The 25,253-nt window shown below is 41.1% G+C and overlaps 1 protein-coding gene across 2 annotated transcripts in view; it reads left to right on the top strand.

The window, feature by feature from the left end:
• Nucleotides 1-25,253, top strand: part of DPP6 (dipeptidyl peptidase like 6) — a 559,332-nt gene that overhangs the window by 51,617 nt on the left and 482,462 nt on the right. Inside the window, exon 1 of one of the 2 annotated variants that reach the window (XM_054059591.1) lies at nucleotides 12,536-12,683. The exons of the other annotated variant lie outside the window; for it this stretch is intronic. Within the exon in view, the coding sequence (XP_053915566.1) occupies nucleotides 12,633-12,683 (51 nt within the window). The 5' untranslated portion in view covers nucleotides 12,536-12,632. Of the gene's footprint in view, nucleotides 1-12,535; nucleotides 12,684-25,253 lie in introns of those variants that run through there. 2 annotated transcript variants of the gene reach the window in all.

Here is a 25,253-nt window from a genome sequence, read left to right as displayed (position 1 = left end):
GATTTAGAACAACTCTGTTTTTCTATAATGTACACGAAAGAAGAGGAAACACCTATGTCCATTTTACTTGTGCAGGAGCCTGGCTCTGATTTCAGATCTCTAGGCATAATAGAGGTAGCATGTTAACTCAACTGGTAGTCTTCCATTTTTATTTTTAAAAACAATAGCTATGGCATAGAATGAATCTGTGGGGGTTAAAAAGGAAAGAAAGTAATTTCTCTGACATTCCATCATTTCAGCTCACATCTATTCACTTCATAGATGCATAAATTCACACAGAAGTCAGACTCAGCTGAAAACAGAGTAGATGGAGTATTTATTGCATAGGCAAGAGCAGCCCGAGGAACATCAGGAAAAAGAACACCAAAATGCATATTCTGAACTCCCATCTCATAAGCACCTTTGATTTCAAATTCTCTTACAGAGAGAGGAATAGTATCAGAACAAGTGCTTTAACAGGCTTTATGTTACAGCTGAGTGGAGAAGAGTTTCATCTCTTGTACCAAAAAGTGCCTGCATTTTATTTAATTAAAAAAAAGGCAATGATTTTAAGAGAGAGTAAGGCATAAAAACTGTAATGGCCAATCTCATGCAGCAGTTAGCGTTATATCAAATCACTCCACTCTGACTTTTGCCCAGATTTGTAAGACCTGCTTTCAATACAGAAGCGATTTTCTTTGCATTCTCTAAAAACACTGAACACTTGAATTTCAAGGACATAGCAAGCAGTTGTGTGGAAATCCATGGGAGACAAGTGAGGGAGTGACTGCCTGCCTAAGGTTAGAATCTCAGTCTTCTAACTACAGCAGCAGATGTAGGAAGATAAATTTTGTCCCATAGTAAAGTGCTGAGAAGTGAATGTAATTTTCTCCCTAAAAACTGTTTCCAAGCTCTCCTCCTCAGCTCTTCAGGACATCTGCATGGGTCTTGTAGCTCTTGGCCCTAGAGGACTTTGGAGCCCACCTTTTCTGAGCAGGAAGGGCTGAGGAGAATAAACCTGTAGGATGGTTGCTGTTTGTTGGTTTACAGGCGACCAAAGCACACAGCTTCCAAGAACCATGGCTGCTCAAAACCAGGACACTTGTGTGTAAGTGTAAGTGAACCCAGGGCAACTTTGGAGGTCACAAACCCCGATGCCAGTGGAGCTGAAGAGATACCAGAGTGAGGTGAGGGTTGAGCGGTAATACTCATGATTTCAGCTTTAGATTAAAACATCTAAATTCCACTTATATGCTGCTTTAGGCCTCCAAGTTTTCCACTGGCCCTAATTCCTTTCGCTCCATGTATTTCCACTGAAGTACTACTTCGATGATATTTTCCTGGCTCTGCCCATTTTGCTATGTGCTTTCTCTCTGTGTCCTTCTGCAGCATGGTTTTGTTAATATGTGCTTTTTACACTTTGAATTTGCCATTAATTCATCCTTGGATTCAGTGACTCCACTTCTATAATGCATTTTGTTTGACTTTATAAATGATAATTGAGATGGGTTCACTTTGTAAAATTGCAGATAGCTACTGCAGGAGATGATAGCTTTTCTTATATAAAACATGCAACTGTTTGTTAGACAAATCTTTTAAAATGTATGTTTAGCTTGGTTAGTGAGAAATGGTAGCCTGATTTTTTTTCAGCCATCTGTACAATTGCACTTGATGCAACAGTTGCTAAAGGCTTATAGGACTTAACTGCTCTGGAAATTAGTGGCTTAATACGTAATGAAACAAAATTTTGAGATGGAATTTGCAGGTTTTGATAAATAAAAGTTTTCATGGCCAGAATTTCCACAGAAGCACTCACATTTTCTTTTTACTTGTGTATTTGGTTGTATTTAGAGGAGGGAGGGAGAAGTTTTTGCTGTCTTGTAATCATGCTTTGGCTTTTCATACCCTTGGTTAAGATTCCTTGTGCAAGTTACATCATCTGTATCCAGGATGTGTATATTACAGCTGGTAAAAAATACAGTAGGTGAAAGCAAAGGTCATTTAACCAGGCCTATAGAAAGAGCTATTGATATATGATCTCCCATGATGAAAACAAGCTGCATTTCAAAACCCAATTACTCATGCAGAATAATTTGTTCCTAAAAAAATTCAGCTTAAAAATATAGTCTTGTCTGAAAGAGAAGGTTTTAATCAGCTCTACTTTAAAATGTTTTCTCTTGTTGCATTCCAAACACTGAACTCCATTGTTTCATTTGTACTGATATTTAAAAAATTAGGTTTGTTTTACAGCCATGACAAGGCAAGATGAATTTTGTGGAAAGTGACTGTCAAATGGAGATGTAGTGTGTAATTTGGATGATGAATTATCAGAGAGCCAGAGTAGCCTGTGTTGTGGTCATTTTATTGTTCAATGCAGTAATGGAGTTAAGTTATGTTTGCATTTTCTAATTATATTTGTTATGCAAAAAAAATTATACATAAATCTCTTCTTGCCAAACCAACCACTGAACTCTATTTCTCTCTCAGAAAAAAAAAAGATAACAACTAAGACTGAAATAGAAAACAAAATAGATAATGAAGGCCTACTGAAATCAGAGAGGCTCCAAGCTGCATTCCAGACAAGCATCCTGCTATTCATCGCAGCCATGGGCTTAGCTTGTCCACTGAGTCCACAGTTCAAAGTCTCTTTCTGCCAACAGCCTTGGCAAGCGTCCCGTATTCACTGCTGCTTTGAGAAATACATCTTAAACACCCTTGATTTTGAGATCAGCCAGGAAATGTGCTTGCTAGAGGTGGTAGCACCCAAAAGGCTGTCTGAAATTATGCTCCCCTGTGCCACACGCAAAGGAGCTATAATGACCGAGAGTCTACAGAGGTCCCACTCAAACCCCCTGTCATGAGCACCAGCAGCTGAATTTCCTAAACTCCATTCCTGTTAGTGGATTTGGTTTATTCATTTATATCTATATGTCTTTGTAAGGATGGCATAATTCTTATTCTTTTTTTATGGGATTCCTAGAACTTTACTGCTTTCCAGGCATTTGTTGTAATAAACACCATTTTCCTCACTAACCTGTTTCCCCGCATTTAAATGACTGCACCTAAATTAGACACAATAGGATGCATTAGAAAGCAAATTAAGAAGATATATTCATTTATGACACCAAGTAAAATAGGACTTATGACCATATCTTTTAATGAAACTAAATTCCAAGGCAGGTTTAAACTTTGGTTCTCCTACCTTAAAGCCAGCAACCTAAACTGACATCTAGAAAACTTAATGACACCTTTATCAAATCTCATTTTGCTTTCACTAGGAAAAGTGCTGGTCTCATTATATTAGGCAGCACTGAGTCTTTAATTGAAGGAAAAACTGATGTAAGTTATCGTCCACATTCTAAGTACCTTGCTTTAGAGCTGAAACCTGGTAAAACAATTAGATCCTTGACTATTCTTCCTAAATGGTTTAGGCATTCAGAGACAAACTCTTCATCTGCACCCCTCTTACCACTGGAAAAATGATTATTCTAGTGTAATCTTTAATATTATTGGATAGAAGTCAGGACCCTGTTTACTCTAGCATTTTATAAATGTGATAAAAAGTAGGCCCTACTCTAGAGCGTTCACACTTCCATAAATTCAAATAATGCAAATTGAGTGATCGGCATAACAGATTAATTAAATCCTTTATTTTTGTGTACTCCATAACACTATCCTAGCAACTGGTTCACACCAACAGACAATACAGATTACTTGGAGGCATGATAACCATTTATTCAAAAGGAGTTAGGTACCTAATCTCAAATAATTGAGAATTTCAGGTTTTGCTACATACACCTAGGAAGAATAAGTCATGTGTTACAATACTTATACTGCAGCAAGAAGCATTAGCATTGCCCTGAAGGTGGAAAAGACCTCAAAATGAATTGACAGGCTTATATCAACCTCTCATATAAAAAGAAGGAGTAATGCAATTAAAAGTAGTTTTATTTTGTTGAAATATTTTTGTCAGGCACAGGGTGTTCTAAGGTTATACAGATAATTAGCAGAGAAACTTAATCAACCATAACACAATGAAAGAAAAAAAAATTGCTCTTTAATCAAAACATAGACCTACCTGATCTGAAATTAGACTGTTTCAGTATATCTTCCAGGCTAGAAAGTCTAGTTAAAAATTAATGGAATTTGGCAAGCATTAAATTATCTACCTAAAAGATCCTATACAATTTCATTAATTAAATAGAAGTACATTGATATTCACAAAATAAGTTATCTGCAAGACTATTGCATTGAAATAATGAAATCACATACCAAAGGCAGAACGTCTTCTGAGAAATATGGCATCAGTAGGGAATGTATTGAAAAGAAGGTTCATTCATGGGTCCAGATTTTCTACTTGGCTAAGGTGGGAATCTTATACCAATAGCGAGTCTGACTTATTGTGGTGTTGCACTTTGAAGGCAAGTTTATGGCTAGATCCTGGCTGTCGTTGTGGGATTCAGTGGCAGGACTTCTGTGCATTTCAACAGGATGAGCTTGCTCGGCTCTTAACATTTGGCATTTTCTTGGCAAAACGTGAGAGTCTTCTTGGTTCTAGGACTTGTGGGTTTGACATCTTTCCAACTGGCTAGAATCACTGTCAGGAGTGAACACCTGAGTGAAGGGTACTTTGATGCTTTTTTGCCTTCTTAATATAATTGTCATTGAAAATGTAAATGTCAGAATGGTATTGCAATTAAATTAAAATTAGTTTGGAGGATAAACCCTCTTTCATAACAGACTTTCAGGTGTTTAACACAAATCTGTCTATATTTTCATTCCAGTGTTAATGAAAAACCTTAGCACATATATTGCTTTTAGCATACTATGTTTTAGTTTTGCTTTTGTGTATTTTTATGGGTGTTTTTTTAAACTCTTAAGTATGTACTTCTGCTGTGAGAAGCTGAGTAGCATAGGATACCCTTAATTTTGCAAAGACAATGTGATCCATGGTTAGGCACTGGAATTGGTGCAGTCCAGCTGGAAATCCAAAGTACACTTATTACAGGACTTACAGTTTTTTAAGTATAAAAAATAATAGCTCTGATTAAACAGAAGTGGTACCTGCCTGAAGAACAAGGTCTCGTAATGTCTCCTATTAACGTTTTCCTGTTACCACTAGTGAGTCTAATGCTTCTGGCCACTTTTTCCTAGTATTCCCATATATTTAAATTTCACATGCCCAACCGTTATGCAGAAATTATATTCTGAAAGCTTTGCTGCTACTCTGAATCCCTTAGCAACTACAACAATTTCATTCATGGAGAAGTAATTATTTGATTTCTGTATATTTTTAGCTTTAATTAATGGAGTTTAGAAGCTGGTAATGTGAAAAAAAAAAAACCAGAAGCTGTAAGGAGTATCTGTACTGCTACTAGAAATCCTCCAGATTTTGCCCTACTGTCCTAGCCTGCAGCTGACGATGTCGCCTCACGCCTAGGGTGCACTATGGAGCATATCTGCTACTTCTTTTAGCAAGAAACCTCACAGGCTCAATATGCACACAGACTCAATTGAGTCCCATAATTTAAAATATATACTCAGTCCTTCTATCTAACAAAATAAAAATACATATCCATTAGTGCTATGGATCTTAGTATGACATCTCCCATCTGATATGCTTTTATGAGAGCACAGTGGATGTTTCTGTCTAGGCTAGTCAGGGAGTCAGTGTAACATGAAGACAGTGCCTCATGTGGGCTTGTAAGCTCTGAGGTTTATCATGAGCTACACGAAAACCAGCTGGGCATCTCTGTACCACTGTTATGGTCTATTTGCAGTTGAATAATTCACTCATGGATAATGGGGAGTTGACTGCATTCCAGGTATCTGTCCAGAGGTGATGTGTCTCAAGCCAAATCCCTGATGAATCTAACAAATAACCATGTTGTCCAAGAACAAAATGTCAAAGCACATATGTGGGCAGTTAGTGCCTAAGGAGTGTCAGGAGAAATCAGATGCGTTGAGGTCCCCACTGTTTCCCCCACTATGGAGTTGGTACATGATAAATAAACTATCCAGTTATAACTTTGGGAAAATATGTTCTTACTGGTGTACCAGGAACACATCCGTAAGTCTTTTCTCAAAGGCAACAGTTTTCAGCTATGCTGTTGCAAATTCCCTTAGTGTGTGAAGTTGGCAAGGCCTGCATCTCACTGGAAGAGATGACAAGTAAGTGGCCATGCTTGCAAAGAAATAAGGTGGAAAACATGGGGAGAGTAGGAGAATGTCACTATGCGGTGACAATGCTGGCAGTAACCTGTGAAAATTCAAGTAAGGTTTAAAAAAAAGAACAAAAAATTCCACAGACAAACCATTCTACAATTCAGTAGTTTCTATCGTATTTCTTTTTTCCTCAGAACATCTGAGATAACATCATTTTCCTTTTTTTCAGACTCTTCTTTCCTATTTGGTTTAACAAAGATGGCTTAAGTACCCTCAAGCAGTATGAGCTAGCAAATATTAACTTTTTTAACAGCAGCTGCTCTGTCATTACTCTATTTTTGTGAAGAATAAGGGATCGTTAAAAGTAATTTTTATATTTATTTAACAGTGCATTTACTTTATCTGACTTTCTTTTTACTAGAAGAAGCAATCACTGCAATTGTAAATACATGGTCAAAGTTCTAGCATATTATGAGTGATCATTTCTCAGAACAGACTTGTAGCATGGCTTGAATAACAGAACTTTCAAAATTGTCCCACTTAGGAATTAAAAAAGGTTGCTTGCTGTAACTCTCTTTTTTTTTCTGTGTTGTACTACCATTATGGAACGTACTTACTCTTACTTAAGCCCTGTTCCTAACTTCCATTAGGTTTCCATAATATAACACACAAGCATTTCATTTGGGGTATCACCAATCCCGTTCCTCTTGAATGCTGTAAGTGAACAGCAAAGCAAGTACTGCATATGATCTCTCCTTCAGCAGATGTCTCCTTTTCTTGGCACTCCTTAAACATCATCTGTGGTCCAGTTTGTGGCCCTCAGCACAAGGCTGACATAAATTATAGCAAGTTCAACAGAAAGCCACCAGTATAGCAAGGGTCTGGAACACTTAACCTTTTGGTGAGGGAGGCAGACTTGTTCAGCCTGGAGAAGAGATGGGCTTAGGGGGATCTGGTAGCAGCTTTCCAGTCCCTTGGTGAGGTTATCGAGATGGATCCAGGCTCTTCACATTGAGGCATGACAGGAGGATGACAAGCAATGGGCATAAGTTGAGACAAGACAAATTCATGCTGAATATAAGGAAAATCTTTATCCCTGTGAAAGCAGTCAATCGTCAGAACAGGTTGCCTAGTGAGGCTGTGTGGTTCCCATTCCTGGAGGATTTCTAGACATCACTTGTCAAAGCCCTGAAAAACCTGGTCTGACATCAGAGCTGAGCCTGCTTGAGCAGGCGTTTGGGCTAGAGACCTCCTGAGGTCCTTCCAACCTGAATGATCCTCTCATCTCAAAAATCTGGGTTCTTCTTCAGCGTTTCTACTGAAAAGCACTATCTTTCCTGGTTGCTTGACAGAAAGTGCTAATCAGACTCTCCTGATGCTCAGCTCAAACTACTGGTCCAATGAAACAAAGTAGACTTGGGATTCATTACAAAACAGTCTGCTGTGGATCTGGGTCTGATGAAGAATGGGGAGATTTTGAGGAGCAGGTGTAGCATGACTTGGCCTGATCTTAGAGAACACAGTCTCAAAATTAGGTTGGGGAGAAGGCTGACCATATATTTGAGGGATCAGGCTGACAGGAAGAAGATGGGATCCTCACAAAAGGGTCTGACTGAGAAGAGGCAGCCATTTGTTACATTCTGAAAGCACAAATTCCTTTATTGGGAAGGGTAAAAAGTAACCTTAAATTAAGGAAATGAAATCCTGATACTCTTAGAACTGACTTTTCACAAACCAGCTGTTGTATTTGTCTGTGGTCTTACATCCTTAAAATGTTTTTTTTTTTTTTTTAAAATACTGAATAAATAAAGTCTGCGCTGTGCAGCCAGCTAATACTGTGTGAAATTAATTCTTACCTTCTATTCAGAAAGACTGTTCCCAGGCTTGTTTGGCTACTGAGAAGGAAAGCCAGCATCACATGCATTGAATGGGTTTTATTTGATAAAATAAATTCTCCCACTCTCTTATCATCATAGCTTTAAATAAAGTATTGTGAATGGGATGTAAGCATTGTAGCCTATATTCCTTTTCAGATAAAGAAATTCAGCCTCAGAATACTGAAACCAGCAAAGAACAAATATCTGTAAGGCTGCTTTTTCATATATCTCATTCTGTGATGGATGTGAGCAAAGCACATTTCCTCAAAATGGCCTATAAAAGTGTTAGTGAACGAAGATGCCATGTTGGCTTTGTCATAGTACCTGAGATATGGAGACTGTCTCTAGATCAGATATCAAGTGAAGCCTGTTTGAGTTCCCAGGGTTTTCCTCCTGGTGTGTACCTTGGATAAAAATGAACAGATTGCAAAAAAACCCCCCTCCTTCTATAGGGTTTTCACTTAAGATCTTGCTGTTACGATACTGAGTTTGAGCTGAGTTTGGTCTGAACTTTTCTATGTTTATATCAAAAGTAACTCCACTGACAAAGGAGGTGCACTGGGACTACGCCGATGAATGCAGAAGTCATGAATTTTGACAGTTTTCCTCTGATAAAAAGCTTGAAATGGTGAGGAAGCATTTTCATGTTTTCTTGAAGTTTCCTGGGCCAGATCTTTGACCTTAAATCCAGAATACCCACCAGCAAGCCTTTTAGCTGCTTAAATCATACTGCTTTCTTGGGTCCCAGGGTGACTGGCTCTTTCAGATCATCTTTCTGCACTCATCATTTCACCTCCTGATCATAAAAAAGTTGATTCCTTGTTCAGCGAGAATAAGTATTGCAGCTCTAGTTAATTTAGATGACGCAGGGAAAATCCATCAAGAAGAAAAACTCAACAGTCAATTGAAAGCTAGATGTAAAGCACTCCAGTGGGCTTAATGTACTCGAGGGAGTAATGTGGTAATATCACTTGTAGCTGCTTAAATTGTCCCAAAACTGAAAGACAGTTTCATTAACCATTTACAATGGAATCACCTGACAGCAGGTTGGGGTACAAATCTACAGCACAACTTAGTCTCATGCTTCAAGAACTGAGAGCAAGTCGTAGCTGTTCCATCAGCCAAATGGAAGTGGTATAGACATGAAAAATATCAGCCAAAGTCATGACTGGCAGAACCCAAAGTCTTTGGGACACGAGGGATGAAGTTTTGGAGTGATCTTAGGAAGTGATACAACAGTTATTTGTTAAACAGACATTTTTAATCTGTAACAAAAAGCGTCACTCAGTTCACAATGCTGTGAACTGATGGGTCACAGGATAATTTAGGCTTGAAGGGACACCACAAGGTCTCTAGCCCAGCCTCCTGCTCAGCACAGGGTGAGGTCTGTGGTCAGACCAGGTTGCTCAGGGCTTTATTCAGTTGGCTTTTGGAAATCTCCAAGGGTAGACTCTCATTCCCTATTATGATCAATGTTTTCTCTCAAAGTGTCAAATGAGTCAAAAAAAGAAAAAACAAAAAAGGAAAAGAAATAAAATCTGCAAATCAAGAATTTCTCATAATGTTTTCTTTTTCCCCAACATCACCAATGTAATTATTTTGCACACTGTTGCAAAACAATGTCTTATTTCTTGTGAAATCTCTGGATTATGATAGTTCATGGCAGAAATGGAAAAACAGTAATGTACAAATGCTGGCTGAATGGACCCTGGTTGATGTCTACTAATAAAAAAAAACCACTTAACAACTGGATACTGTCAAAGGTGAAACTAAGCATCTTGCCAGTAGTCTGAACTTTAAACAAAGCTGTTTTAATTAATGCAATTGGTACAGTTATGCCAATAAAAATAAGCAGACAAACCCAGTAACTGCATTATGACAGAGCTGAGGGAAAAATATAAAAAAAAAAACCCAATTGCTAGAGTTCAATATACAGTAAGTAATTCTATTGGTGTATAAAGTAATGCAGGAGGCAAATGAGACTAGTAACTGTGAAGTAGATAACAAATATTTTGCATTCATACATAATTAAAACACCTGAGGGTAAAATACAGAGATGCAACAGGAACTACCTGATAAAACATCAAAATTGAAGTAAAGAAAGCAAGAAAGAACTTGTTCCAAGTTTGAGGAACATAATGAAGAACTTCCTGCCCAGGATGCACCATGAATGAGGTATAAGCAGTTCCAAACTGACGATAAGGAAGAAAATAATCAAAACCTGCAAGTGAGGGGCAATATTTTTGTAGAACAACAGTTCCTACCACAGGTGAAACTTAGGGGCACCAGCATCATCTGCTGTAGGCATTTCCCATGGGTGTCTAAGAGTCTTGCTTCCCCATTGCTGTTGTTTCCAAGATACATGCTTAACATCTTAGGTGAGAGGTTCTATATTTAAATATCTTTCAACAGCTGGATGGCTTAATGAAAAATATAGTGTGAGGAGCACTCTGGGATTGCACATACTGTTGCCTATTTCTAGTGAACAGCCCTTGCCTATGAAATGAAGGTGCTATAAGCTGTGAAAGACCAGAGTCTAGATGCACTAGGTGGGCATAATAAAAGGACCCATGGAAAGGTCTGCAGTTCTACAACTGAAAAAAAGAAAAGGAGAGAGTTACTGCTGTAGCCGTTGGCTAGGTTAAACCTTGGATGACAAAAAGAGTTTGTTTTTTTCTTCTTGGTTTCCCTTTTCGGCTATTAAGCAAATCACTTTCTTCTCAGAGTTTCTTCTCTCCTTTTGAGTGGCCAACATCTGAAGCAATCCTGTTCATGCCAAATAAAATCAATGGGCACCACATTCTCCTGGAGATGACTGCAATTACTCCTGGTGAATCAGGGAGAGATAAAAAGTGACAGCACTCTCGAAGGATTTTATACATGTGTGCAGCTTGAGGAGTAAACCTTTGGGATGGGCAGCAAGGCTGTGTCCCTGGAAAGCTGTGCTAAGGCAAAGAGGGCCCACATTGTCGCAAGGGCAGCAGGAGGACCACCTTCCATCCTTCCATTGCTCCAGCCACCTGTGGGGCAGCTCAGCACGGGGACTAGATCTCACGGTGGTGGAAAGCCTCACAGAAAAAATGTGGACACTGCTAGTGAGGAGTGAAGGGCACAGCTGGGGTTCAGCTACAGAAACACGTGGGTTGTACTCTTGCCCTTGCATTTCCCCATGGTGGGGCTGAGCTCCGGCATCCCCCTGCCCATTCCTGTGGAGGGCTTAGAATCATAGAACCAGAATAGTTTGGGTTGGAAGGGACCTTAAAGATCATTTAGTTCCAATCCCCCTGCCCTGGGCAGGGACATCCCACTAGATCAGGCTGCCCAAGACCCCATCCAACCTGGCCTTGAACACCCCCAGGGATGGGGCAGCCACAACCTTCCTGGGCAACCTGTTCCAGTGTCTCACCACTCTCATGGCGAAGAAATTCTTCCTAATGTCCAGTCTAAATCTTGCTCTCTCCAGTTTATACCCTTTCCCCCTACTCCTATCCCCACCAGCTTTTATGAATAGTCCCTCCCCAGCTTTCCTGTAGCCCCTTCAGGTACTGGAAGGTCACTGTAAGATCTCCTCAGAGCCCTCCCTTCTCCAGGTTGAACGAGCCCAACTCTCTCAGTCTGTCCTCATAGGGAAAGTGCTCCAGCCCTCCAGTCATCTTTGTAGCCCTCCTCTGGACCCGTTCCAACAGCTCCATCTCCTTCTCATGTTAAGGATTCCAGAACTGGACACAACACTACAGATGAGGTCTCACAAGAAAAGAATAGAGTGGCAGAATCCCCTCCCTCGACCTGCTGGCCACGCTTCTTTTGGGATTCACCCCCGGGTCCCTCATCCTCCCGCAGCGCCCCGCGCATCTTGCGGGAGGTGTCGGGGGGCTGCGGAGGGCAGGAGGAGGTGTCGGGGGGCTGCGGGAGGGCTGGCCGGGGCGCGGCCATGGAAACGCGGCGTGCGTTCCCCACTTACCCGCGGCAGCGTGAAGTCTTATTCTCCTCCCTTTCTGCATCAGACGTGGCCTGGCTGTAGCCGGTGAACGGTTAACACCAGGAGAGGCGGCTCCTCTCCCCCCCACCCCCCGCCCGGTTCGTGTTTGTCAAAAGCGTGTGCGACCCCCCTTGGGAGAGCGGCGAGCCGGGTACCCCTCCGCCCTCTCCAGCTCCTTCTTTTTTTATTTATTGCCCCTTTTTCTGCCACACACCTCTAGGGGTGGCCTCGGCTCGGTGGGACCACCCGTCCCGGTGCCCGGGCATGGCCGGGGTGTGCGTGCGGCTCCCCCACCCCGCCCCGCCGGCTCCCGCAGGGCAAAAGCTGCATCTGGGTGGTGATTGAGGCTGGTGCCCCTCTGCTTTCTTGCTTCCTCTCCCGTTTGACAGAGGTTGTTTTATTTTTATTGCCTTTTTTTTTTTTTTTTTTTTTGGCAAAATATATCTTGAAAGGGTGGGGAAGAAGGAAAAAAAAAAAAAGCAAGCAGGCACCCTCCCCCTCTGCTGCTCGTAGTCCCCTCCACTCCACACCAAAAAGAGCCATCTCAAGTGCACGCCAGTTCTTCACTAAAGTGATCCAGCCGCTGGATTAAGTAACTCTCTGAGAACAGCACACGCACACACACGGCAAAAATGAAGGAAAAAGCAATGTTTCAAACGGCTAAAATGCAAGGGAACATGATGGTAAGTGGCTGCTGCTCGCGCCGTCAGTGACTGTGAGTAAGTGGCGAGGCTCGGTGCTGCCCAGAGCCCGCTCGCCGCGCGGAGCCCCGCGGAGCATCTTTGCTCAGCGCCCGTCTCCCCTCCCTGCAGGGGGTCGCTGGGCATGCGGGGGCTGCTGGGGTGCCCCCCGCTTTGTAAGGGGAGCTGGGGGGCTCCGGGCACAGCGCTCCGGCGCGGCCAACTTCGCCAAGTTGATGGCCACGGTGTGTGTGTGTGAGCTGGGGGATATGGGGCAGCCTTGCCTTTCCTCCGGCATTACTAGTGGAAATCTGTGTCTTTGTGCCATTTCTTCTAAGCGTACTCGGGATGCCTTTTAAATCATTTCTCTCCCACCTCCCTCCCTTAAGGAAAGAAAAAGCCAGCTGCTCTCCCGGAAGAAGTGCTGGTTGCCATCTTGTGCTGATGGAAATATATTTGTGTGTTTTGCCTACTGACTTGACCCGGGGGGTGTTGGCGGGGGTGCCGGGGGTGCGGGGCGCTCCGCGTGCGAGCTGCCCCGGGAGCCCCGCGGGGTGCGAGACGTGGTGGCTTTGGGCGCTTGGCTTCAAAAAACAACTTAGTTCAAATCACCTGAAGCTTCTAAAAGGTACCTGTTGGTCTGCCGTCGCCTCCCCCCTTTCAAGGAAAGCTTTCATAGCTGTATTTTGCCTCCCCTCTGAGGGGAAATACTAATATTTAATACGAAGGTTTTATGTGTTTCATGCTTTGTGTTAACGTGTTCAAGAAGTGGCTGAAGTATTCTCCATCCTTTAATTAAGTTCCATAGTAAAATGCTTTGTTGGCTTTTTAAGGAAATGCCTCCTTTTCCAACTCCAATAATACTGCTCTTTCCAGCAATAGTTTTAAAGAGGAAGGTGCAATGCTATGTGACCTGTGAATTCAACTAAGGAACAGGAACTTCTGCAAACATTTTTCCAGGAGAATTGCACAGTCTGTGTGATTGCATCCTACTCCTTTCATTATGCCTTTCACATGCCTGGGAAATATCTGGTGCTGGAACTTTTTTAACATGGGGACTTTAGACTATTATTTGTTTAAGCAGCTGATCCTAGAGGTCATTACAGTCTTTGATTGGGATGCTCTGTGTCAATAAGAAAAAATAATTAACCACCTGAGATTACATCGTTCGATTAAAATACAGGATTAACCTAATTTATATACACAGTGTCATGGTATTAATAAAAACCTTTCACACGTTTTCCGTGCTGGTCTCTGAAGTCACGGAATGATTAGCGAGCAGGGATTCCCTGCTGCCACTCAGCAAAGGGTTCGAGCTTCTGATGGGATTTTTGGCTCGCACTTTTGAGTGTGGCAAAATGGATCCGCATATCCACACCTCTGTGAGATGAGCAAAGGCTGGCGTGATCGATCTGCAGACAGAGCTGTGTAGCAAGGACTGGCCAGGATTCAAAACCGTCTGCCAGAGACAATAGTTTTTGCCTCTGTTTCAAATGGGAGCAAGATTCAGCCCCCCAGGCTGCTAAGTCACAGTTAATTTAACTGTCACCCAGAGCCTCCCTAGACCTGAATGCAAAGCTTCCCTCTGAAAAACTAATTTTTGAGACAATGTCAATGAAATTTCAAGACAAGACAACTGTTACACTGACACAGATTATTTCCTTAATTAATGCCTGTGGTTTTATGGGCCACCAAAACCACACACAGCTGGTTTCTATGTTAATCTGGTCTGTGGCTGCAACTGGATCTGCAGTTCATTTAAGCAAGAATTTAATTCAGGTGAATATTTGAGCTTTAAGGTATTTGGACACATTTTATATTTCTTCAGGATAATAATTAGCAAACCTAATTCTGAAATCTCTGATAGGCTTTTGATGGAAGTTCCAGCAAGTTAAGACTGTTGCTTTCTTTACCCTTTTCCTTCAGCTGTCATTTTACATTAAAAAAATAGTATTTTTACTTATTTATCACTTTTAAAAAAAAAATTAGAATCCTGAACTTGTCATGTCAAAATCTGATGCTGTGAGTGTTGTCTCTCACGTCCCTGGCAATCACTGATAAGATGGGGTTGGGTATGTGTGTTTAGTGGGGGTTCCCAGAAGGTGCATTACAGTGTGCACTGCATTAATTACCTAGCAGAATTTGAGAAGTCATTGAAAATTCAAAGCCCACCATGGTGGTTTGGTTTTTTTTTTGTTTCTGGCAGTTTTGCTGTTGCTTAGAATCTTGATAAGCTTTTAACTGTGTATTGATTTCCTTTTTAAAAAAATCTTTCATAAATTGAGCTATTTCATTCTTAAAATGATGTGACAGCAAGTGATAATACTGGCACAGTGGTCACTGGCCATGCAGTGGGCGCTTTTTAAGTGCAGTGATAGCTCATGGAGGCACTGCACCTGTGATTTCTTTATTACTTAATTAGACCAGCAAAAATGAAGCCATTCTTGTGACACTGAGATAAATGTTTTTATCTGCGTGACAGTATTTCACCAACGTTTTGTTTTGGCTTTTTTTAAACAACAATATTTACCTGGAAAGGTGCCTATTTTTATTTTACTGCACTATTTCCGTTCATCATTTGAGCCAGGGGAATGTGACTTACAAAAATAGTTCAAGCACTTATGATGGGATTTCTCTTAATTCTACATAAATACTTAAGGGATTGATTAATACACAGTGGTTTCTTCTAGTGAAAACTAACATATCCCATGAGTTTTCCACAGTCTTTTTCAAGTTAATATGCAACAGTATGGTGTGAAGATAGATTTAATGCATTCACATTAATGCACCTAACCTTAGATACAGCGATGTAATTTATTTCATTAAAATATTCCTGTCTTTTTCCCTTACACATTCAGTTGTCAGGTCAAGAAAAATAATACTAACCACACTTATTTTATTCTACTCTTGCCTGCATCTTCCCAGGGACTGATATATCATAAACATGAGCTTTATTTTAAATGGATTTATAAGCAAATACATAAAAAACAGCTGTTTTGAAGAGGACCTTTAGAGTAGTGCCAGATTTTTTTCTTATGTACACCCATGTAAATCCTGAGAACCAGTTTGATACAGGTAAAGGTGAAGTAAAGATAGAAAGGAGTTAGTAGCTTTGGATGTAGACATGTAGATGAGTGGAAACAATGGACTTACTGAGAATGCGTAGGGGTATCGAAGACAAAATTCAATGTGCTATATGAGAGAATGCTGTTACTTTGGCATATTTAGTTTTCAGTGAAAGGAGTGAGCACTCTGCTGTAGCTGTCTGTGTTAGAAGGATGTTGCTGTGAAACTCTTGTTCTGAATTTCAGTCTAGCCAGCATCTGCTCTAATGCTTGGAAACTACCAAGAGAAACCTTCATGAATGTGTCACTTTTATGCTTCACTCTGATTAAAAAATTATAAATGGGACAAAAGAGGCGGTTATGGGTCATCGAAAGGACTTGTAGAAGAGACTGGAGATTTATGTGTTTAGTTTGACCATTTAAATCCCAACTCTGATAGTTGCAGTTTGGATGTACGTATAAGAAAACCAAACAAACAAATGAAAAAAAGCCCAGTGGTGTTGTCACCTAGAAACTATGCTGGCATCTTGGAGGCCTCAGAGACCTCAAGGGTACAAATGGTTTGAAGGCTAATCTATTCTGTCATCCTCGGAGTACTTCTCTTCCGAGAGACACACTAGTGCAGCCAGATAGAAAATCCAGCTTTTCTCCTGCCCGTTTTGTATTTCTGGTGCCTCTCACAAGCAGTAAATTCATATTACAAACATAAATAAAATACATTGAAGTTCCATTGTGATTTCCCTTATTTGCTGTATTTAACTTACAAGTTTATTGCTTGCAGTGATCAATCACAGAGCTTTGAAATGTGGTGTAATGCTTCTTAGCCAAGAATGCAGCTGTCCTACCATGGGGTAAAGAGGCTGTGTAGAGATTACCTGTTCTTGGAACTCCCACATTGAAGTGGGTGGTGGAGTTTCTGATCCAGTGCAGAGTCCCTGCTACCTTATAGAATCATAGAATCGTTAAGACTGGAAAAGATCATCCGGTCCAAATGTCAGCCCAATACACCATGCTTACTAAACCATCTCCCGAAGTGCTGTGTCTACATGCTTTTTGAACACTTCTGGGGAAGGAGACTCCACCACTTTCCTGAGCAGATGCTTGACCACTCTTTTGGTAAAGGGTTTTTTCCTAATATCCAATCCAAACCTCCCCAGCACAACTCTTTCCCTCTATCTCAAATTCCACATGACTAAGAAGCCAAATGCAGTCCAGATTTTGTGTGCTGTTCATTAGTTGTCTACTATCTGGACTGAAACACAGAGACTTCCAGAGCTGAAAGCAGGGAAGCTGTGATACCACTTCCTTGATGAGCTATCATGACTCCAACTGAAGTTTAAAGCAAGGCAGAGACTCAATTGCCAATCTACAGCAAGAATTGCAGCAGAAAATCATTGGGCTGCTGCTGCTTAGTGAGAGGCAAGTTGTGTTTTAAAGACTGTAACAGTCTGGTATCCTTTCTGAGTCAGGCATAAAGGGGAACAAGCATTCCCCTTTGTTAGGATAATATATGTACAATCCATAGGAGGTACTAGAATTGCTGCATTGTGGCCCAGTGGGAAAGCTGTAAGATGTGCTGGGCCTGTTCTAATGTCACATTGCTAGTTGATGGAAGTTGAGAGTCTTTAATTTTCATAATTGGAAAGATTCAAACTCTTGACTTTGACAGTGGTTCTCCTACCTGCATGTCTCTCTTCAATACTACCCAAAAACTCTTCTGCTTCCTCCGGAATGCAAGGGAGCACTATTGTGTTTATTTCCCCCTTCCTCCTCTGAGTTGTCTGTTCACAGGATAGTCTATTCCCTTCCCTTCCTTTCTGAATCTCTTTACTGCTTTCCAAAATGGTAATAGAGGAGAGATTGAAGGCACTGTTAGTATTTTATGGTACTCACTTGGCTGTCGTTTGGTGAAGCCCTAAGCAGTAACAGAGGTCACAGCGCTGTCTGTGGCATCAGAAAGACAGTACTGCAGTCATCCATATTTGAGAGATTGCTTTTGTTGATTAATGAAATCGGGATTTGTTTGATATTTCTATAGATGAATACTTAAAATGTATGTTTTGGAGAGTTTGATGGCCTGAGGCTTTATGCCCTCAGTGCACTGTGGAATACGTCTTTCAACTGCCAGAAGATACTTCATAGCGTGTTTTTTTTGCATCAAGTGTCACTCCTCTATATCTTGGAGGTTGCATTTCCCGGCACGGCTTTGTATTCATTGAGTATTGGTCTAACTGACTCCGTAAAGAGGAAGGTGGTAGACCATCATGCCTAAGCACACCTCCAGTTGGTACAAAACTACCAGTAGCAGTAGACTCTTTAATGTACCTGACAAAAGCAGAACAAAATTCAAAGCTGGATGTTAAAGTCAGAGCATTTTGGACTAAAAGTGCCCAGTTTTTACAGTGAAGGTGATAAGCTACTGGAACAGTCTGTGTAAGAGTGCAGTAGTTTTTCTGGCTCTTCAAGCTCTTCATTAGAAGAAGATGGGAATAGGATTCCTCTGACTAAACATTAGCTTCTTCCACGTAGATATCTGCAGCTAAGTTAGTAAACCTAGGCTGTCTTTTATCATTTAGTCAGTGCAGCCTAGGGTGTGATTCATCCCATCTTCGTGTAGATGTATAAAGTGGGCCAGAGGGCCGGCAATCTTAAATGCCAATTTCTCTCCATTGACTTAAGGAAATAAGGGGTACTAGGTGAACCATAAACATCTTGAGTCGCCTTGAGGGACGCGATTGCCCCACTCTGCTCCGCACTTTTGTGGCTCCACCTTGAGTAAGGTGTGCAGTTTTGGGCACTGCAGTAAAAAAGCATATCAAACTACCGAAGTGTGTCCAGAGGAGGGCCAAAAAGTTGGTGAAGGCTCTAGAGGGGAAGTCGTGTGAGAAGCAGCTGAAGTCATTTGGTCTGTTCAGCCTGGAAAAGATGAGGCTGAGGGGGCATCTCGTAGCAGTTTACTGCTTCCTCACAAGGGAAGAAGGAGGAGCAGGTGCTGATCTCTTTTCTCTGGTGATGAGTGAATGATAGGACCCAAGGAATGGCAGGAAGATGTGCCAGGGGAGGTTTAGGTTTGATATTAGGAAAAGGTTCTTTACTCAGAGGGTGGTGGAACACTGGAACAGGCTTCAGGAAACATTTGGACAATGTCGTCAGACACATGGTGTAAATCTTGGGGTTGTCCTCTGTGGGGATAGGAGTTGAACGTGGTGAATTTTGTGGGTCTCTTCCAATTCAGGTCATTCTGTGATTCTGTGATCTACCCTGCAGGTATCTGAGCCTTGAGGCTGTTGCTTAAACGTAGTCATAGATATTCCAGAGTATCTCAAATGACACTAAGCACCACATTAGGCCTCTGTCATTACGTAAGACAAATACTACTCTATGCATCACACAGCGTTTGTCGATCATATCTGCAAAGTGATGCAGGGTGACATGATCTGCATGTTTGGAGCTATGCTCTTTCCGGTCCCAACATCCCTGTGTAGAAGCAGGTTGGGTCTCCCAGCACCGCAGAACAGCTGTAGAAGGAGACTCAGCCAGATGCCATTTTGCTGCAGAAGTTGCTTGGTCCATTGTTCACATGTATACAGAGCTGCCCTAGAATACTATGTGTCTAGCTTTAAAAGTACTTAATCTAAATAGTTTAATATCATCACAAGTGCAATACATGTGCTTACTCTAGGTCTGTGCATTTGCATGTGTGTTGTCTGTGCACTATTGTACTAAACAGTGACTCATGTGAGATTAACAAGTAAAGCCCATTTATTAAATTGTTTTATGTACTGTGAATCTTGTGTAATCCACTAATGCATAATGCTGTCACTTAGGAAGCTTGGCATTCTTTCCCAATGGAGTAGCACATTTAGCAGGTTCCCATTGTGTTCATTTTGAAAAGGCTGCAGTTGAGAATAAAATTTTTTAAATAAATGTAATTTACAGAACAAATCTAAACCATTAGAGCCCCAATGTTGACAGTGCATTGATAACTGTATCCTAGCTGTAGCATGCATTCACCTGTAGATGCTATGGATTTTCTACCCTTTTAAGGATGTTAGTATAGCAAGCAGAGCTTGCTTTGTTGCAAGCAAGGCATTGTATCCTGGTTGCTCTTGAAGTGAATTATCAAGATTATGATAAAATTCTGCTTTTACAAAAACTGACTTTGTGCATTTGTAGTGGTATTGGTAAGGTTCTGGGTATTCCTGGAGCATCCGTGTTGAAATGCTTATGCAGTGCACTGGGAGGAAGAGTGAGTCTTGCAAGTGGTTTGCAAGCACAAAATATTCCCTGTGGGATTTGTATGTCCAGCAATGTCCTTTTCATTGCTATGAGTAAAGGGTGGGAACAGGAGCAGTGGGTCAACTGTGATATTTTGACCAGGGGGGAGAGCGTGTAGCTGAATCTTAGTTCAACCCTTGACTGATAGGTGATCCCCAGCCTGTACATTTACAAGACAGAATAGAAGAACTGCAAACTATGCACATTAAGTAACTAATAAAGATTTTATTTATGTTTGTGATAAGGCCTCTTTCATGGTGTGACTCAATATTTGTTGACTTCATTGCACACTGTGAAGTATTTCCACCATCTCATCCCAAATTACTATGGAATAACAACTTCAGAGGTTGCCCAGAGATGCACCCAAATGTCCAATCAAGGCAAGTATGAGAAAACTGACCCTTCAAGACAGCAGGATTAGCTGCAGTGGTGAATGGTGCATGCCCAGGTGAACTACTGGGTGGTAAGGAGAGTGGACAATGCTACAAAAAATCCCTCTCCCTGTCCAGAAGATTTTGTCAACTCGGGCATATGTAGAGACAGTTAGACTTGGCATGAATTCCAGTCACACATTAGATGGCCTCATTCTGTAGTCATTATTCAGCACTTACTCAAGCAAAACTTTTGCTGAACTTAATGGGTTTACTACTCCTGCTGAAATGAGTAAGAAATTTGTCTGAGGCTCAGATGCCTTCAGATCTGAGTCTGAACAGAAAACCCCATCGTGTTCTGCATCACTAAGGATTTTCAGTATTTTTTTTAAAGATAGCAAATATGCTGGAACTGAACAAAAACCAAGTGAAGGGCAGGGTAAGCAAGCAAGCAGAAGAAAAGCAGAGTGAGGTGATTATTCCAGAGGATACTTCAGATTAAGAAAAGTGCTCTGGAGTTTTTACTCATCTCATTTTGTAAGTCGTCCCCCATGGAGAACTCCATCAGCTCCTCCATCAGGTGTTTCACAGAGAATATTGTATGCCTGCACTTTTGCTTATGTTTGTTTTCACTGATGATGATAAACTGGAAAACATGCTGAAAATGAAACATTTTTATTTGTTTATCATTTGGGACTGAAGTTATTAAAAACAGGGAAAAAAACTGAAATGAGAGCTTGGCATATTTTCTGTAAATAGTGAGTAGCTCTTCTGCAGCATATGATATAACCAAAGTCACCTAGAAATAAGCTTATTTTGCGCTTTTCTTGTGCCTAATTATGAGAATGTGAAAATGTGCTTATATTAATGCCTTCTCATCTGGTTGTGAGGGGGCTGAAAGTACCTCTTATGAAGATGTGGTTTGTAAAGCAAATGATTGTAATACAGGAATATTACTATTCATGACCTCTGAGTCTATTGACTGTTAAAAAACAGGTCGGTGATCCACATGAAGGATTTGTAAAATGATGTGGGTAGAGCAGTAGTTCAGAAATTAATTGTGGTTCATATCAATATGACTGCACATTTTCTGTTCTCACTGTTGGAGAGCTTTTCTCAGGGAAAGGAAGTTCATGCTATATTCTGTGTTGCCTCTGTGTTATTTTCTGTGCATTTTATTTCATTGGCATTAAACATGTATGTTCACATTTATAATTTGTTAAAAACTTTGTTAAAGTACTGCTCAGTTGGATTTGGACACTCTTGTAGGTGTCAAAGTCTGTAAAAGATTACAGAAATTTTAAAGTTAAAATTTGCTTACCCCCTTTGTTTGAGTATCTTGGGTTTTACAGATATACTTTGGTTATTTTCTGAAGAGAGCATCTTTCACCTTTTAGCTTTCTCATATTTTAACTGAGCTGCAGTCTTCATATGGAAAGGAGGCTGTTGGCAATATCTAAGGGCAGAAAATAAATAAAACCTGTCTGTATGCAATAGCAATTAAAGCAAAAATCATGTACTCCAGAGGCATGCTCCTTGTTGTGTTCCCTGTTCAGCAGTGTACTTAAGCACCTGTTTAACAATAATGGTAAGCATATGCTTAAGTGTTTCTGCTGACTTGGGAGTTAGGAGGAGTCTGCCTTGCACACACAGTAGTTGAACAGCCCATTTTCCGTCTGTGTGTGAGCATGGTGCTAGATGAGCATTTTCCAGGTTAATTAGATTGGCATAACAAGATCCCTAGTGGACTCTGTGCAGTCATCAGCTCTTCTGCTGATGCTTGCCGGCTATTGGGAGCTCTGCTAGAAGTTGTCTATCTTTTGCTGGTACCTGAAAGAGAATATTGTGCTGTATTTCACCAGTGTGTTCAAATGGAAGCAGAATTGAATGGATTGTGAGTACACCATAAATATCAATTTGGCTGCATATTGCTAGCAAGAATATAGTGCATCCTTCAAATGCACAGTGTCTTCCAAGGCCTATTTATTCTACAGAGCTACCAATAATGGCTGTGCTTTTGTGAATTATGCATGTATTTGTCCCTAAACCTCACCTAACTGTGATTTGGAGTATTTAAGATATGAAGCTGGCTCTAAGTACAAATTTCAGATATTTTTCATTAAATACAATGTCCTTGCAGGTTTCTTTGCAATATCAGTCTGGGTCCATCGTGCCTGTATCTAAAATTAAACAACAAAAAGAAATGGAATCAAAAGAATTTTAATTCAGTACATGGGTAAAAAAGAGCTTAATGCTCCAATGTCTTGCAAGAAAAGGCAAAATAACATGAAGCCAAAGGTGATTTTTCCATCTATTCACTAAAGCAAGTGAAATTAGATGGTGTCCCATTGCAGAAATGAGGGGGTTATTATTTACCAAGTGAAGAAAGGATAATGACCCCACAGTATGCCTAGAAGCAACTTGCCGAGGTGTGAAAACATAGCAATGACAATCATATTAGCCATTCAGGCCTTTTGGTGGATTAAAATGAGGAGAGAAAGCACATGCTTTTCAGGAGAGATTAAATAGATGAGGAGGAGGATGATCATTTTAGTTGAATTCACTGGCACAAAATTTAGCTTACCAGTATTTTCAGGAAGAGGCTGCCTAGGGGTCTTCTGAAGATTTCTTATTTTCCCTGTTTATACAGTTCTGTCACTTTTGAATCTCTGGTGTCCAGAGAGTTCTATAGTATTTGATTTTCACATTATGGTTTGTTGTTTATTTTTAACCTAACCCCGTAAGTTTTTAAGCAGTCATATTCTTGTGAAGTGGTGCATATTATCAGTGGCATCATGGAAAACATTGAGACAAAGTGGGTTAATCCACAGAATGGTGACAAATGGATATAGTGCTGTCCTGAGCTCTGTGCTTCCTGCAATATTAAAGACATGTGAATAGATGTGACTAAAGAAAGGCAGAACAATGGAAAGACTGGAAGACGTTGGGCAACTTGCATTTAGGTATGAGGAAGCTTTCAATCTTCAGTCACGGTCTGAATCTACCCTAAATTGATAGTTATTGATGGTTGCTAACATCCATTGCCTGCTTGCTAATCTTTGTATGCTGGAGGAGGAGGAGAGCCCTGGCTGTGTGAGTAATTGCTGTGAACCAGCTTATAATCACATTGCTCAGGTGCTCTCTGGAGGTGACTGATGGAGTCCATGTTGCACATCACTTGGCAGGAGTGCCCCTCGTCCCCAAGTAGCCTCATTATTACTGGAATTAAAATAATGTGCTTTTTCAGCTCAAAGGGTAGGATTAAGTTATTTTCAATTATGTTTTTGTTCTGTGACATGCAAACATGTGTATTGCGTGCAGGGGTTGAATGAGCAAGGCCTACTGAGACAAGAATGGAGAAGGACATGTGGCCTGAGCGTGCACTGTCTCTGTGGGTCATGCTCTGGAGTGGACTGGTTTTGTGATCTATGCCTTTTGCAGAGAGCTGGCAGCATTGCTTGGAAAGCAGCTTAGAGGTAAATTGCGATGTATGAAGCACAGACACTCAAGTCTCGATTCCTGGAGTGAAATAAAGAGCGAGCTAAATTTGTAGTCAGGACACATGCAGTCTCCACTTATGGGTAGAATCCATGTGTCAAAGAATGCTGCAGTTGATGAATTCATGCACAGGCACATCAAGAACTTGCAACACGCAGGGAGTGTTGGATTGGAGGATACAGAGTTCAGTTTCCAAATATCTTAAGCAATCATAGTGTAGTGTCTTTGTCATTGGTGTACACAGGAGAAATTGTGCTTGGGGCTAGTAAAGTCCAATGGATCACATAAGCTGAACCCAGTAAACACATTTACTATGCAAAAAGAGAATTCAGTTATTTCTCTTGTGCCTTGTAAATGTGTCAGACCAGCGCATCCACTTTGCTAGGTTCAGTATCTTGTGATTTCTCCTTTTGGAGATTCTCTTAGTCAGTCACTTTTCTTCTCACATACCTAAACATAAAGATATTTGTAAAAGAAATATTAAGATTGGTATGAATGAAATGCAGATGCAAATCTGTTTCTCTAAACACTGGAAAAAATGGCAAAGTAAGTGTGAGAAGAATGACATGAAGAACTTTGTTCCCAGCAATAAAACTGAGTGTGCTGTGCTGTCAAACTCAGAAAGCCTGGGCTTTGATAAAGTCACAGTAAAGGCATAAGATCTTGTTTTCTAAGGACACTAGAAGGCCACAAGATAGTAACAGATCATGCACACTAGTACAATTCCTTTTCCTTTTAGGCCAACAAGGATCTACACTGTAGTCAATGAGATGTGTGTTTTTTCAGATGTACTCCATACAAGCAAGGCCAGCTAGTGAGCTGCAACCTTACTAATACTTATGAATGCCTAAATAGACAAGATTCTGAAATGAAGGACCATCCCTTCTCAACTTTTGGCTTATAAAATGTATAAAATCCTGCTGAAAAACTAGCTTGTCAATGCCAGTCAAGAAAACCCCAAGCGTTGCTGTGAGAATGTAATAGTTGCTATCCGTTGTCCATTGTGGCACATGTAAATAGAATCATAGAATCATAGAATCACTAGGTTGGAAGGGACCCAGTGGTTCATCAAGTCCAACCATTCCTAACACTCCCTAAACCATGCCCCTCAGCACCTCATCCACCCGTCCCTTAAACACGTCCAGGGAGGGTGACTCAACCACCTCCCTGGGCAGCCTCTGCCAGGGCCCAGTGACCCTTTCTGTGAAAAATTTTGTATCCAGCCTGAACCTCCCCTGTCGGAGCTTGAGGCCATTCCCCCTTGTCCTGTCCCCTGTCACCTGGGAGAAAAGGCCAGCACCCTCCTCTCTGCAACCTACTTTCAGGTAGTTGTAGAGAGCAATAAGGTCTCCCCTTAGCCT

Source organism: Cuculus canorus, chromosome 2 (genome assembly GCF_017976375.1).
Source record: "Cuculus canorus isolate bCucCan1 chromosome 2, bCucCan1.pri, whole genome shotgun sequence".
In the NCBI taxonomy this organism is placed as follows: domain Eukaryota; kingdom Metazoa; phylum Chordata; class Aves; order Cuculiformes; family Cuculidae; genus Cuculus; species Cuculus canorus.
This window is presented reverse-complemented; position numbering and strand designations above follow the sequence as displayed.